This window comes from Acinonyx jubatus, chromosome C1 (assembly GCF_027475565.1).
Source record: "Acinonyx jubatus isolate Ajub_Pintada_27869175 chromosome C1, VMU_Ajub_asm_v1.0, whole genome shotgun sequence".
Lineage (NCBI taxonomy): Eukaryota > Metazoa > Chordata > Mammalia > Carnivora > Felidae > Acinonyx > Acinonyx jubatus.
This window is the reverse complement of record NC_069381.1, coordinates 160454316-160469431: the sequence shown is the minus strand read 5'-3', so window position 1 is coordinate 160469431 and position 15116 is coordinate 160454316. Positions and strand designations below refer to the sequence as shown.

Genomic DNA, 15116 nt, shown 5'->3' with positions numbered 1-15116 from the left:
ACTAGTTCTGAATTTTAGAATTAGCAGTTCTTAATGACTTGAGAGCTCATTCAGCAAAATTAATGCGGAAATTGCATTATGGCAAGTAGTGACCAAACCCCTAGCCCTTTGAGGGTAGCTAAGAACTTCTTCCTGAGCTGTTGTTTTCTATCTCCTTATTGCCCCAGGTAGCTGCACAAATTGCAGTTAACCCAGTGTGTCCCAATGAGGCACAAAAATTATTCGGGAAGAACAGTGTGACTGTGCAAAGTCAAATGTTCACTCAGTCTAAGTGAACAATGACAAATGTTCACTCTTGCCCAGCCAAGAATTTTCTCTACCATTAGTCTTTTTATGCTTTGATTGAACTCTGGTTACCACAGCTGAAGGACTGGGGATGGTATACAATAAAGAACCTTGATCAGAAATACTCAGGAAAATTAAAAAAAAAAACAACTACTTTGGGTACATGGGTGATTGTTTTCTTTAACTTAGTAATGTAAACATGAAGTGTTAAACACTGTAGAGAAAAAAAAAATTAGTGTTCAATTTGCCCTTGAAATCTGTTTTTCTGGGGTCTACTGAGAATCAGATAAACTTCACCTTGCATTGTACATGATTAAAGAGTTGGCTGGCGTTTATATTTTTAGTCATCACATGACAAACTAGGTCTAAGCTGAAAAGTAATTTAGGTTAGGCAAGGAAAGTTCTTTACATTGTATTTTCTCTTGGAACGGCATTTTTTTTTTGTCTTCTATTAATCACATAAGGATATAAATTTGTGGAAATGAAACATCTATAGGTATAAATATTAACTTCTGCCTTTTATTCACTTAGAAAAAAATTTTTTAACTTTTTTTTTTCTTAAGTATATATTTTTTTAGTAATCTCTGCACCTAACATGGGGCTCAAATTCACAACCCGGAGAACGAGAATCGCATGCTCTTCCAACTGAGCCGGGCAGATGCCCTAGAATTTTTTTTTTTTTAAGATTAAGACATTTTAAAAATATGAATGTGTGTATGTATGTATGTATGTATTTAAGAGCACAAGCAAGGGAGAGGCAGAGAGAGGGGGAGAGAGAGAATCCCAAGCAGGCTCCATGCTGTTAGCGCATGGAGACTGTCGTGGGGCTCAATCTCACAAACTGTGTGATCATAACCTGAGCCAAAATCAAGAGTCGGATGTTTGACTGACCCACCCACGTGCCCCAAGAGTTAATACATTTTTAAAGAAGGTACTATAGACTCAAGTAAATAAAAAAATATTTGGGGATGTTCAGAAAATCATTCAATATTTCTAATCTTCAGCATGGTTTAAGGACAACTTCGTGCCCTAATTAAACTAGAATCCACATCGGGCATCTACCCTCTATCGCTTATGAAATCTGAGATAAACAGTCTGTGCTAAGCAAACGGACTGAATTCATTTAAATACGGGTTTTGATTCTTTAAATGCAGTGTAACAATTAGAATCATAATGGGTTCAACTTAATTACTGTAACCTGAGGAAACAGATGGGAGATGTTTAGGGAACCAATATGGGAAAATGTGAGCTTCTTATATCAGTTTTGCAAAAAAAGTATAGGTACTTCTCTTAAATGGAGCTGGGTTTGAGTCTCTTACCCAGCACCCCTCCCACCTTTTTATATCGGCAAACAAGCATCCATGGGTCCTATAAGCACAGTTACATCTGGGACCTGTGTACATGAGACATTATTCCCAGCTGTCTCCCACGATGACCTGGCCTCAAGCTCTTTGCATTAAGAATGTTGAGACTAGTAATTAAAGATTGGATCCATTTAAGTACAGATTCACAACAAAACTCCTCCTTGCAGGGAGACTAAACTGACCACTCCAGGGTGTGTTAGCAGTGTTATATGCACGCTCCTTGTTCTGCATGAAAATAATATGCTACCTAGTTAAACTCCTTTTCTTTTTCATCAAAATACCAGCTTTTGCTCATCTTAAATAAAATTGGGTTTTTGTTAACTAACTTCAGTCCATAAGCACAAAGGAGGATATAGATTAGCCTTTCAAAATTTACCAGGCAGTGATGATAAATTCTTCTGGTGCTGTATGTTAATCATCCTTTGCTTTTAATAGGTAAACGAAATATTCCATATGTTAATAATGCATGACTCATTCATTGCTCATTGTCTTCCCACTGATTTTTTTTTTTCCTGCCTTGAGCCAGCAAGAAATCTTACATGAGAGGAGGGAGGAAAAGAGACAGAGTTGAGGAATACAGCACTTAAATACTGTTGCTTGATTTTCATTGGTTATCTCCTTTCTTACGGTGACCAGTCTAATCCAGCCTTCCTTGTCAAATCCCTTCCCTCCCCACCCTCCCTGCTAGGGGCTTCACAGGGTGTCTGTTGCTCGAAGCTGACTACAGGCAGTATGTAGGCATCTTTCATTCAGAATGGACAGTAATGTAGTGATTAGAGAAGAAAGCTTTTAGAAATGTATCATTTGTCAAAATTGCATGGCTTTTAAAAAGGGACAGAGAGATGCTGAATGCTTTGTATGTTAGCATCGACTCTTTATTTCTGTTCAGACTCTTAAGTTTTCAGAAGCTTAAATATAGAGCCCTTTAAAAAAAAAAAAAAAGGAAGAAAGAAGAATTTTTCTGGTTAGTCGACCTCTTTTTAAGAAGTGCTTCATCATCCTCCTCCACCTCTCCGCGATGTTTCTCTGCAGCTCTCTGTAGGTTAGGGTTCTGTGCTGGCTGGCAGAATGCTCATTTGTTAGCTGAATAGAGTTCATCGACAGACATAGATCAATACAGGTTTTATTGCTTTCCTGCGAATTCCAAAATGCCATCCAAAGAGTCTTGGTCGGGTAGGAAAACTAATAGGGCTGCAGCTCACAAATCAAAACAAGAGGGCCGTCAGCAAGATTTATTGATAGCAGCCTTGGGAATGAAACTGGGTTCTCAAAAGTCGTCTGTGACAATCTGGCAACCTCTGAAACTCTTTGCTTATTCGCAGTTGACATCACTTGTTAGAAGAGCAACTCTGAAAGAAAACGAGCAAATTCCAAAATATGAAAAGGTTCACAATTTCAAGGTAAGACTGTTTGTTTTTAACCTTTTCTTAGAAGAAAGGAAATGCACATTACTTGAATATTAAAGGAATAGCTTTTGATGTCTTTTCCAAACTAGGACGACTGGACTAAAATATTCTTACTATTTAAGGAATGAAGATGTTTTAAGCATGATTTTATTTAAGGAATAGCTGACTAAAGCTAATAGAATCCAACTCCATTTTCTCTAATGCTGATTTAGTATTCTGTTAATGGTAAAGTCTTGACTGACATTTAAAAGGTCTCACTCAGTAATGATTTTGGCACTATTTTTATGATGCAAATCTGTCTAACTACCTTTGTCGGATATTTCATGAGAGGATTAGATCTGATCTCCGTCAGGTTCTGGTGAAAAGCTTTGGCTGTAAGAGGCGTGTGTTTTTGCATCTGGATGGAGCAGATGGTCTGCATTTCCCACGGTTTCTGTCTTTTCTCCTCTGTTAATGCACTGACCACGAGCAGAGGAGGGTGGCCACCATCGGGCTGTCACTGCTCGTACAAGCAGCTTCTCTTTACTGTTTGAGTACTGCTTTCCCCTTGTATGTGTTTTCAATTATTGTGTTAATGTGTTTTACTAACTATAGTCCTCTTTCGTCAAGCCGGTATGTGTGTTGATTCAAGTTGCCTGCGTGTGTAGCATGATGGAAGGCCTTGAACTTCAGTCGTTTGCAGCCTGGCTGGGAAAATCTAGTGTGAGGCTGTGCACGAGAACAGCCAGCGACACTCCATGGGTGGACGCACCAGCAATGCTACAGTAACTTCACAGTAGTTACACAACTTTACGATGAAGTTTTCTGTTTCCAGTGTAGACAGAATGTCACTCGTTTTAATACAAGAGGGTATACGGTTTCGAAAGGTGATAGGCTGAGAAACCCTGATCTTCCATTTACTCATTTATTCAGCAGATGTATTCATTCGGAAGGTACCAGGCTCTGTAGAAAATTTCATTTCAGATTTGCAATTCATCCTGATTTTTAACGCTAGCATTTTACTCGGATGCTACATACCAAGCCCCCAATATGCTCTACTTTTTTAGTGAGGAATAGATTCTTTTGATCTTCAGACCATTTGAGGATAAAGGGTAAATTCTAAAATGTTTGGGTTGTATAAAGACTGCTACTATTTCAGGGTAAACCAAATAGCATTTTCTTCTCCCTCTTTAAACAGATTCTTAGGGAACTTACCTTTCAACTAGTATCTTTGATTTTAAATGAAATTGAGACCATTCAGTATGTGTATCTAGTCTCAACCATAGCTTCCATTTATGAACCTAAACAGTACATGCAAGTTAGTAGGCCTCGGCTGCTTCTTGCACAACAGACAAACTGGTCTTACAGGGTTTTTATGAAGAGCATGACCCCAAGTAAATTCTTTTGCAGATATCAAGTTGTGTGCACGTTAGGTAAAAATAGCCATTGAAGTTCCTAAGCAAGAAACTATGCATACTGTTCAGAAATGGCTGAGATTTTAAAATGTGTCTCCAAAGATGCCCCCTCTGGTGTGTTCAGCAGGAACAGATTGACCTATTAAGCCATTTTAGTGCTAAGTCAAGTTCATTGATTAAAAGCAAATAGTAAGTCTGTTCAGGGATTTGCATAAACAAGCACATTCTCGCTCTGTTCGGTTTTTATCTTCCAGTAATTTCTCAATTTTAATTTGATACATGGCTTTAATGAGCACATTTTGAGCAGCCAGAAAGTGCTGGCTCTGGGACCAGTTGTGACCCTTAGCTTGTTACCCAAACTGTGTTGGGGGGGGGGGGTGGGGGGTGGAGGAGGAGAAGGCACATTAAAAAGAAGTCTGCTTCCTTCACCAGAGCTGAAAAATTAAAATCAAGTGGGCTTTTTTTTTTTTTTTTTTAAGTTATGCTCAGGAAAGAGTTCACACTGGTGAAGTTGTGTTACATATTTTTTATAGTTGCTAATAAGGTCAGAAGTCTCACAATTTGATGCTTTCCGTTGAAATTACTCTTTGTTCTTTAAAAAATGTTTCTGTGGGGTGGCATTATAAAAAAGAGAAAAGAAAGGTGGGAGGGGTAGTCATACTTGACTTCCAAGAACAGCCCTGAAAGAATTCGGACTCTGTGGCAGGAGCGCTTCTCTCCCACACAGATGTTCACTTAGAAGGTCACCGCTTGTGATATGTAAGTCTGTGCAGTGCAGACATTTATAATGGGAAGAACTCTGAGCATTCATATGGCGATAGTCGTTCACACCGCCTTGCCATTGACTGTTTTCTGTGTTGGTAAAAGTGGATTCTGCTGACCACAAGCCCACTCTCCAAAGCCTCATTTCAATGTGCTTTTCTTTTTTTGCTTCTTGAACTGCCTGCTTATATAACATTGCTCTGTGGCGTTGACCAGCTGCCAAATCTCATTTCAGAAGGTGAAGCCAAGAATGCCTTATCCCTTTGGTGAAACTCACCGAGGTGAGATATCAAAAAAAAAAAAAAAAAAAAAAAATCAACCGGGCCCAACTCCAGACAGGTGTTTTGTTTTTTTGAGTTTGTTTTTTTAATAGAAAAAAGTGAAACAAAGCAGGAAGACTTCCCATTTACTGTTATGTAACATGGCCTTTTAAATTTTTTCTATTGTTATTTGTAAGGATTTGATGAAGAATCAATCACGAGTAACATAGTTGTCTCTCACAGAGAGGTCACCATTTAAAAAATAAATGTACCACATCCTTTAAAACTGATTACTTTATAACTTGTCAACATAGGACGAAAATAATTTTAACCCTTTCCTGGATAAACCTCTCATTTTAAGAACTGCCCCTATCCTCACACGAGAAAGAGGGACAGAGAGATGAAACAAACAAGTGTTAATTTCTTGAGCAAACTCAAAACTCAAAACTCAACAAAACATTCTCTGACATTAAAAGTAAAACACAGGCACTCCACCAGCCGTGACTACATCCTTACATCCTCCATCTGAGGCTCTCTGGACACAGTGATAACTGAGACCCAGCCCTGACCCTCAGGAGCTGATCATTTGTATGACCTTGGGCACACCGCTTTCTCTTGAAACCACTGCTGCTTCCACTTCGGAAAAATTGAATTTCTGGTATGCGTGAGGTACACGGTAGCTCCTGTTTTTGTTATTACAACTGACCCCTAAGTGGGCATTTTTTCTGAATCCATACCAGGACTTTTTCTTGCCCAGGTACGGAGGTCATGATACAATTGAGAACCCTAGCATGACTGTGGGGCTAAAGAAAGCTCTTGCTTCTCTCTTCGCTCCCAGGCAGAGTTAGATGTTATGTAAGAGCAGTTGCATGTTCATGCACCAACGAGTACAGTGAAATCCTCTGTATGCCTCTTCCTCCCTCCAAATTTAACTATTTGGTGTTTCGTTTGGTATAATCCAAATAGCTCTCTAAAATAAAGCTTCCATAGGATGCAAACAACCACAGACACCTGGCTACTTGGGCAAATGAAATAATTAAAAGAAAAGAACATTAAGGATTATAGTGAGAGGACACTTTAAAATAGGAGTTTAGTCCTTTTTTTCAAGGTAGTCTTCAAGTGGCGACTGGTTCACTTTAGAGTCTCAGATAACTTGCATTCTGCATATAAATGAAAGATGTGACATATCAATGGATTGAATGTTGCCGGGATAGTATGCAGGCGATGAATCCTGAAATGTGAACTGATACTATAATTAAATAAGACTATAGCATGCACCTTACAATATTTAATAAAATTACTGATCGAAGACCTCCAGTCCTGGCACACAGACCAGACATTCTGCTGTTTGACAAACTGAAGGATCGAAATGGCCAGCTCTCCTGCTGGAAGTGGTCTCTCCTTCCCTCTGAAGGACACAGGTCCAAGCCCTGTGGTCTTCATTTGATACCCGTTGAGAATAGATGCAAAATGAACCAGCAAATAAAAATAGAGTTAGTATGAAACATGGGGTTAAACTACATGATCTAGAAGGTCTTTTACAGCTCTGAAATTCTCTTTGGGCACCTGGCTGGCTCAGTCGGTGGAGCGTGTGACCCTTGACCTCGGAGTTGTGAGCTCGAGCCCCATGGTGGATATAGAAATTACTTAAAAATAAAAGCAAAAATCTTTAAAATTCTCTTGATTAAATATATGGAGATCATTAGATTTATTAATATAATTACTTTGTTTTCCACTGTTAAAGCTTTACTAAGGCCCATAATTAAGGCCCATATGAGGACAGAATTTTAATATGTTGATTTCTAAAAAGAATTAAAATAACCTATATTTGAAGGAATCTATTTTTTAAATGTTTATTTATTTTGAGAGGGAGAGAGAGAATCCCAAGCAGACCCCACACTGTCAGGGCAGAGCCTGTCGTGGGGCTCGACCCCTGGAACTGCGAGATCGCAACCTGCGCTGAGATCAAGAGTCGGATGCTCCACCAGAGCCACCCTGGCACCCATGGAGGGATAGTTTTTTAAACCAGTTATATTAACAGTCCGCTGTACAGTCAGGGACTGTGGCCACCGTTGTATTATCCCCACCAGCAGTCGCACCACCGCCAGCCCCATTTCTTTAGCAGAAACATCTGCTGAAGGACTAAATGGGCACACAGTATGACAAGAGGGACTGTTGTGGTGGGTGGTGGTGGTGACTGCTGTTACTTTGAAATCACTTCTTAGGCAGCAGGACATTTCAACGTAAAAATGCGTCTTATACGATTTTATAGACCTGTATGGTTACGATCTTTCAGTGAGATTCGTGTGAGTTGTTTAAATGCAGGAAAACTCCTGATATCATCATGCGGTCTTATATTTGGAGAATCTGTGTTCACGTTTTAAGTGGTCAAAAATTTGAATATCGTTTTGAGTCATAAAAGCCTTATAAAAGAAATTAAATGCAGTGTGACTGATGTAAAAAGCAGCCTGGAATGTCTCACTGTTAAACATCATAGACACTCCATGTCATACCTACAGGAGGAGCAGACAGACATTTTAAAGGAATAAGTGTTTTCCTCCAAATAGAATACTGAATTGAATTTTATATACATATATACACACATACATATATATACATATTTCTAGGTTATACAAATACATGTATCTGTAAATCCACACAGACAAATTCCCAGTTCTTAATGTGGGTCACTTGCAAGAGAAGATAAAAATAACAAAGCTCAGTGCAGAGCAAGGGCTCTGTCTCCTTAGGGCAGTCGTGGAGGAAAGTGGGAGGTTGGACAAGACCATTGATAAGATCCCTGTAGGCACGGTTTCAGTTGTTATTTGGTACAGTACTTATCAGATGCTACAGAAGCCAAAAATAACACATACTACTCTGCTTTTTATTTCTGTCCCTAACGGTGGTGAGGACCGCAAAGACTCATGCGTTTCCAGGCTTCTACATTGCCCCCAGCATTGTAACCTCCTCAGCCTCGGCCCCATGGATCTTTCTTACAGTTTGTAACGCTGGCTGAGGAGCTGGGTATGACGCCTTAAGTACAAGGCCAGAGCAAAAGGTCATGGGGAAGGTTACTTACTGCCACGAAATAATCCAAAAAGAAACGTTTCGCAAGTTTTGCACATCGTTGCTTATACTCTCCATAGCCATTTTATGAGGCTAGGGAATTTAAAATGTTAATCTTTTATATACTGGAAGAATTAATATTGCTAAAATGTCCACACTACCCAAAGTGATCTTCAGAGCCAGTGCAATTCCTGTCATAATCCCAATGGCATTCTTTCCAGAAATAGAAAAAATCCTAAGATTCACATGGAACCACAAAAGACCAAAGCAATCTTGAGCAAGAAGAAAGCTTGAGGCATCAGTATTTTCTGATTTCAAAATATATTACAAAGCTACAGTAATCAAAACAGTATGGTACTGGCATAAAAACAGACATACAGACCAATGAAATAGAGCAGAAAGCCCAGAAATAAATCCATGTGTCTTCAGGCAACTTATCTTCAACAAGGGTGCCAAGCACACTAAATAAGGATAGGATAGTCTCTTCAATAAATGATGCTGGAAAAACTGGATGTCTATATGCAAAAATAAATAATTGGTTCCTTATTTCACACCATATACAACAGTCAACTCAAAATGGATTAAAGACTTAAATATGAGACCTGAAACCATAAAACTACTACTAGTAGAAAATGTAGGAAAGAAGCTTCTTGACATTGGTGTGGGCAGTGATTTTTCAGATAGGACACTGAAAGCACAGGCAACAAAAATACACAAGTGGGATTGTATTAAACTAAAAAGCTTCTGCAGTAGTACATCCAGGACTCTGGAAGTTCATCCTCCTGCCCTGGCCACTTCTTCTCCCTTCCCTCAAAAGTACCCCTTCTAATACCACGTATCAGTTTTGCCTGTTTTTGACTTTTGTGTAAACAGAATCATACAATGTGTACGTCCTTGTGTCTTTTGTTGGACATTATGTTTATGAGATTTCACCCATATTGTTCTGTCAATTGTTTATTCATGTTCGTTGCTAAATAGTATGTCATTGAATGAATAAAACACAATGTGTCTACCCAAAAAATAAAAAATAAAAAAAAGCTTCTGCACAGCAAAGGAAATAATTAACGTGGTGAAAATGCACACATGGAATAGGAGAAAATATTTGCAAACCATACACCTGATAAGAGGTTAGTATCCAAAATATATAAGGAACTCCTACAACTCAATAGCAAAGAGCAGCCCTAGTTAAAAACAGGCAAAGGACCTGAATAGTTATTTCTCAAAAGGTACACAGATGGCCAACAGGTATGTGGAAGATGCTCAACATCATGAACCATCAGGGAAATGCAAATCAAAACCACAGTGAGATGTCAGCTCACACCTGTTAGAGTGGCTATTATCAAAAAGACAAAACATGGCCAGTGTTGGTGAGGCTGTGGAGAAAGAACCCTTGTACATGGTTTATGAATGTAAATTGGCGTAGCCATTACGAAAAACAGTATGGAGGTTCCCCCCAAAACAAAAACAAAACCACCTTATGATCCAGCAATAGGTTGCCTTTTCACTTTGTTGATTGTTTCCTTTGCAGTGCATTAGATTTATCATTAGATGTGGTCCCAATTGTCTGTTTTTGATTATGCTGCTTTAAAATTTGGAGAGAGATTTGAAGTTTGTCTTTCTCACAAGGAGACTGTTGGTGGAACTAAGTGCACTGGTTTTTTTTAATGTAATTAAAAAGCAATTAAAAAAAGGAACTTCAAGCCAGCCTTGAAATTAAAATGTAGGGTTGTCACTTTTAAACATCTTAAGAGAGAGCCTGGCTGCCTCCCAAAACCAGTTCGGATTCATATTCCCAACTAATATCCTAATGTGAGATCCACCAACAAACTACATCTGACACTGTACTATTTCCAGTGTTTTTGTCCATCCTACTGATTTAATGTTTTAGAAATTTGCTATCTCTATGCGAATCAGAACCACAGTGAGATGAGGTATCACCTCACGCCTGTCAGAAAGGCTAGAATCAGTAAGAAAAAATAACAAGTGTTGGTGAGCATGTGGAGAAAAACGAACCCTCATGCACTGTTGGTGGCAATGTAAATTGTTGCGACCACTTTGGGGAAAAAGTCAGGGTTTCCTCAAAAGATTAAAAACGGAACTACCTTCCAATAAAGTATTTCTGCTTCTAGGTGTTTATCCAAAGAAAATTAAAACACGAATTCAGAAATACATATTCCCCCCTAAGTTCATTGCAGCATTATTTACAATAGCAAAGATATAGAGGCAGCCTAAATGTGTTATGTGTTATCAGTAGACGAATGGCTAAAGAAGATGTGGGGTGGAGTGTGTGTGTGTGTGTGTGTGTGTGTAAAATAAAACATTAGCCATAAAAAAATGAAATCTTGCCATTGGCAACAACATGGATAGATCTAGAGGTTAATTAATGAATTAATTATTATACTACATCAGTCACAGGAAGGAAGTCCGTCAAGGCAGAGAAACATATACTATACGATTTCATTATACGTGGAAGCTCAAATCAAAATAGCTCTTTTTCATGGCACTTCGGCAGCAGTAGCCTGCTTTAGGGTGAAGCTGAACAGCTCTTTCCCAGTTACGGGCTGCCAGAAACTCATTGAAGTAGACGATGAACGCAAACTTCAAACATTTTATGAGAAGCGAACAGCCACGGAAGTTGCTTCTGATGCTCTGAGTGAACAATGGAAGGGTTACATGGTCCAGATCAGTGGTGGCAATGAGAAGCCTTCCCCATGAAGCAGGGTGTCTTGATCCATGGCCATGTCTGCCTGTTGCTGGGTAAGGGACGTGCCTGCTACAGACCAAGGAGGACTGGGGAAAGAAGGTGCCGATCTGTTGGGGGTTGCCTTGTGGATGCCAAGCTCAGTGTTTTCAGCTTGATCATTGTTAAAAAAAAAAAAAAAAAGAGAGAGAGAAAGATATTCCTGGATTCAGGGATACTACTGTGCCTCGTCGCCTGGGGCCCAAAAGAGCTAGCAGAATCGACAGATTTGTCAGTCTCCCTAAAAAAGATGATGTCCGCCAGTATGTTGTGAGAAATCCGCTAAACAAAGAAGATAAGAAACCTAGGACCAAAGCACCCAAGATTCGGTGCTTTGTTACTCCGTGTGTCCTCCAATGCAAAAGTCAACATATTGCTCTGAAGTCCAAAGAAACAGCACGCTAAAAAAAATAAGGAAGGGGCTGCAGAATATGCTAAACCTTTGGTCAAGAGAATGAAGGAAGCCAGAAAGAAAAATGCCAGGAACAGATTTCCCAGAGATGGGGGCTGTCCTCAGAGCTTCTTCCTCTAAGTCTGAGACCCATCAAAAATGAGATTTTCTAAAAGTAACACATAAGATCAGACATCAAAAAAATAAGTCAAAACAAATGAACAAACAGAACTGAAACTCATAGATACAGAGAATAAACTGATGACTGCTACAGGGTAGAGGGGTGAGGAGATGAACAAAATAAAGGTAGTTAAGAGGTATGGCTTTCCAGTTATAAAATAAATAAGACAAGGAAACGAAGGGTGCAGCATAAGAAATCTAGAAAGTAATATCGTCACAATTTTATATAGTGGCAGACAGCACCTAGACATATTGTGGTGGCCATTTTGTAATATATATACATACTGGATCACTAGGTTGTATACCTAAAACTAAAGAACACTGTATGTCAGTTATTTTTCAATTAAAAAAAAATTGGCATCTCTAAAATTTATCTCAAAGCAGAGAATCAGCCCAGCATGTGACTCTCATTGCAATAACAATAAAAGGATATAAACCCATAGGAAGAACACACAATAATAATAATGACGATAATGATGACGTCACCTCTGCCAAAATTCTGGTAATGCTTTTTGTGTCCACATAATAATCTTACTTTCAAGGATCAGTTTTTCCCACGTCTGAGTCACAATGGTATGTTAAAGGCAACTTTTTGCAGTAACTTGTATCATACTTCCCTTCTCCCCTTCCATTTAATTGAGGATTGAGTCTTACTTGTATTTCGCTTATTTTATTTTTAAATTTTTTAATGTTTATTTATATCTGAAAGAGAGAGACAGAGCGTGAGTGGGTAGGGGCAGAGAGAGAGGGAGACACAGAATCCAAAGCTGACAGCCTGGAGCCCGACACGGGGCTCAAACTCTTAAACCACGAGATCATGACCTGAGCCAAAGTCGGACACCCAACCGACTGAGCCACCCTGGCACCCCTATTCTGTTTATTTTATAATCCAGTAGGACACAGATGTAATATTTTATGTCTCTAATTTTTAAACCTTGTTTAATTAGCAAATTATACAGTCGTACTTCGTCTTCTTTGTGACCCCCTATGTCAACGTTCCTCAGAGGAAAGTCTTCCTTGGGAGTGAAGGTTACCATGGCTTTAATAAGATGGTCAAAGCAGATGTCTGGAGAATATGCACAGGTCATAACATCTTACTCAGTAACTATCTGTACTCAGCACACTTACTGTCATGATTAGGCAGCATTCAGTATTCTTATGTAACTAGTACATAACACAAAAATATCATTGTCTTCATCAAAGAGACCAAAGGACAGAGAGAAGAGATACATGCATAAGTGGAAGAGAAGTCTAGGAAAGATTATTTTAAGTGAATACATGAAAATATTGATTTTTCTTTCATAAATATTTTATTAGTACTACTGGTATCTGAGAAACCACTACAAATTATTTTTCCAACAAACATCATGCTGGTAGTGTTTTGTTTTGTTTTAGGCTTCTTAACCCCTCTTCTTTAATTATCTTAAGATTCTTCTGGGTGCAAAATAGGAAAGCTAGAAAGGAAAGGAAAAATAGCCCAGTGGTATTACACTGAAACATCATCAAGTGCTCATTTAAAAAATATTTTTATGTTGGGGGATGAACATAAAGGGATGAAAAATAGAGTTGGTGAATTTTTTTAAGTGCTATGCAGACATAAAAATTAACACCAAAAAATGTATTTATTTTAAGGTCATGGGTGTCCAGGGATTCTTGTCATATTAGGTGATATCCTACAGTCTGTTGTATTAGAAATGACCCGTTTCGGCTAGCTGTGCAAATGGATTTGCCCAAATCAGGCCTAAAATGTTAAGTTCACTCCTTTCTCTTATAGAACTCCCTCTGTTTAGAGCCCCAGCCCTTATATGTGCCACACCCAGACCACTGCTTACGACTCTGCCTGACATGCTTGCATAGTGCCCTTGTTCCTAAAAAAAAAGGTCCATCTCTAGGAAGCATGAGATTTTGTTTTGATGGTTGCCAGTATAGCTCATTACTCCACAATTAGTGTCTTTTTAAAAACCTATTTGCAACCCATGATTGACATTTACCATTTGATGGAACAGTTGGAGACTTTCTGTGGCAAGTGTCAGAAAGCCCAACTCTTATGCTTGTTAAGGCCCAATGAAAGGGGATTAATTGGCTTTATTTCCTTTATAGTAGGAAAAGTCTGGTGGTGGTTGGTATCCTTTGACTTAGGGGCTTAAAATGGCACCAGAACCCTGCCTCCCAGCTCTGTATTCATTTGCAATCTCCCACTTGTGACACGATGGCCTGCGGAAGCTCCAGCTCTAAATATTCTCAGACTCTAGTCAGCTCACAATGAGACTGAACAAAAAAGTCCGGGCCTGGCAGACATTGGCCCAATTCTCTTATATGCTTATCTCTGAACCAGTAACTCTGGGCAGGAGAATAGAATGTGTTGACTGGCTTAGATCCAGGTCACATACTCTCTCCTGGAACTGGGGTCAGTTCCATACTATTCATATGGGTTGAGAACTGGTATCCAAAGAGAAGACATTTATTCTGTGTAGCTAAAAAAATAAGAAATGCCAACATCAACATTAAATTACAGAATGAGGTCACTAATTCCACAATCCTAGTACACAACCTACTGAATACCACGGTGTCCGTGTAACACATTGCTGGGAGAGGCCTGTTCTTAGAGCATGATGACAAAAGACTCCTGAAGAAGTTGAGCTTCTATGAGGGACATTGAGAGTTACTGATAAAGTTAATTTTGCACATGCAGAAACTGAAGCCCAGAGAAGTCCCAGGTTCAAGCTCACATGAAAGATCAGTTTTAGAAATTAAGTATATAATCTGAACTTCCACTTTTGGCCACCATGGAGAAATTAGATTTGCCTTCCCATCTTAAACAACTAACCAGAAAAAAACATCTAAGACAACAGTCAGATTATTGAATAGGTAGTGCAGTACTGTGATACCTGAAAAAAGGAACTCAGCAAGAGGGGTCATAAGGTTGTTTTCATTTATTGTTTGGAGGCAGTTTCTTGGCCAAACACCTGGGGAGAGAATCTAAAGAGAGCCCAGTGGCCTAGCTAAGTGGAAGACACAGAGATTGGAGTTTGGTGAGGCAAAAAAGCAGCTGAAATTTGGGGGGCACTGTACCTGGAATTACAGAGCTATACATAAGGGCTCTAGGGATCTGCATTGGGATCTTCTCGACTCTTAGTGCAAGTACTTATCTACATATGTGTGAAAGGAGGAGAACATTTAAAAACAAAACCAGAAATCAATAGGCTGAACAATTTCTGAAATGCACTCAGGGCTGAGAAGAGTTTTGTCCTGCAGTACGAGTAGAAAA

The 15116-nt window shown here is 39.1% G+C and overlaps 1 protein-coding gene and 1 pseudogene across 4 annotated transcripts in view; both read left to right on the top strand.

Moving 5' to 3' along the window:
* CHN1 (chimerin 1) overlaps positions 1 to 15116 on the top strand; it is a 201750-nt gene that overhangs the window by 151475 nt on the left and 35159 nt on the right. For all 4 annotated transcript variants that reach the window (XM_053215303.1, XM_027055454.2, XM_015086457.3 and 1 more), the window contains one exon: positions 2972 to 3049. In XM_053215303.1, coding sequence (XP_053071278.1) covers positions 2972 to 3049 — 78 coding nt within the window. The remainder of the gene's footprint in view (positions 1 to 2971; positions 3050 to 15116) is intronic.
* LOC128312177 (40S ribosomal protein S6-like) lies at positions 9772 to 14217 on the top strand (annotated as a pseudogene).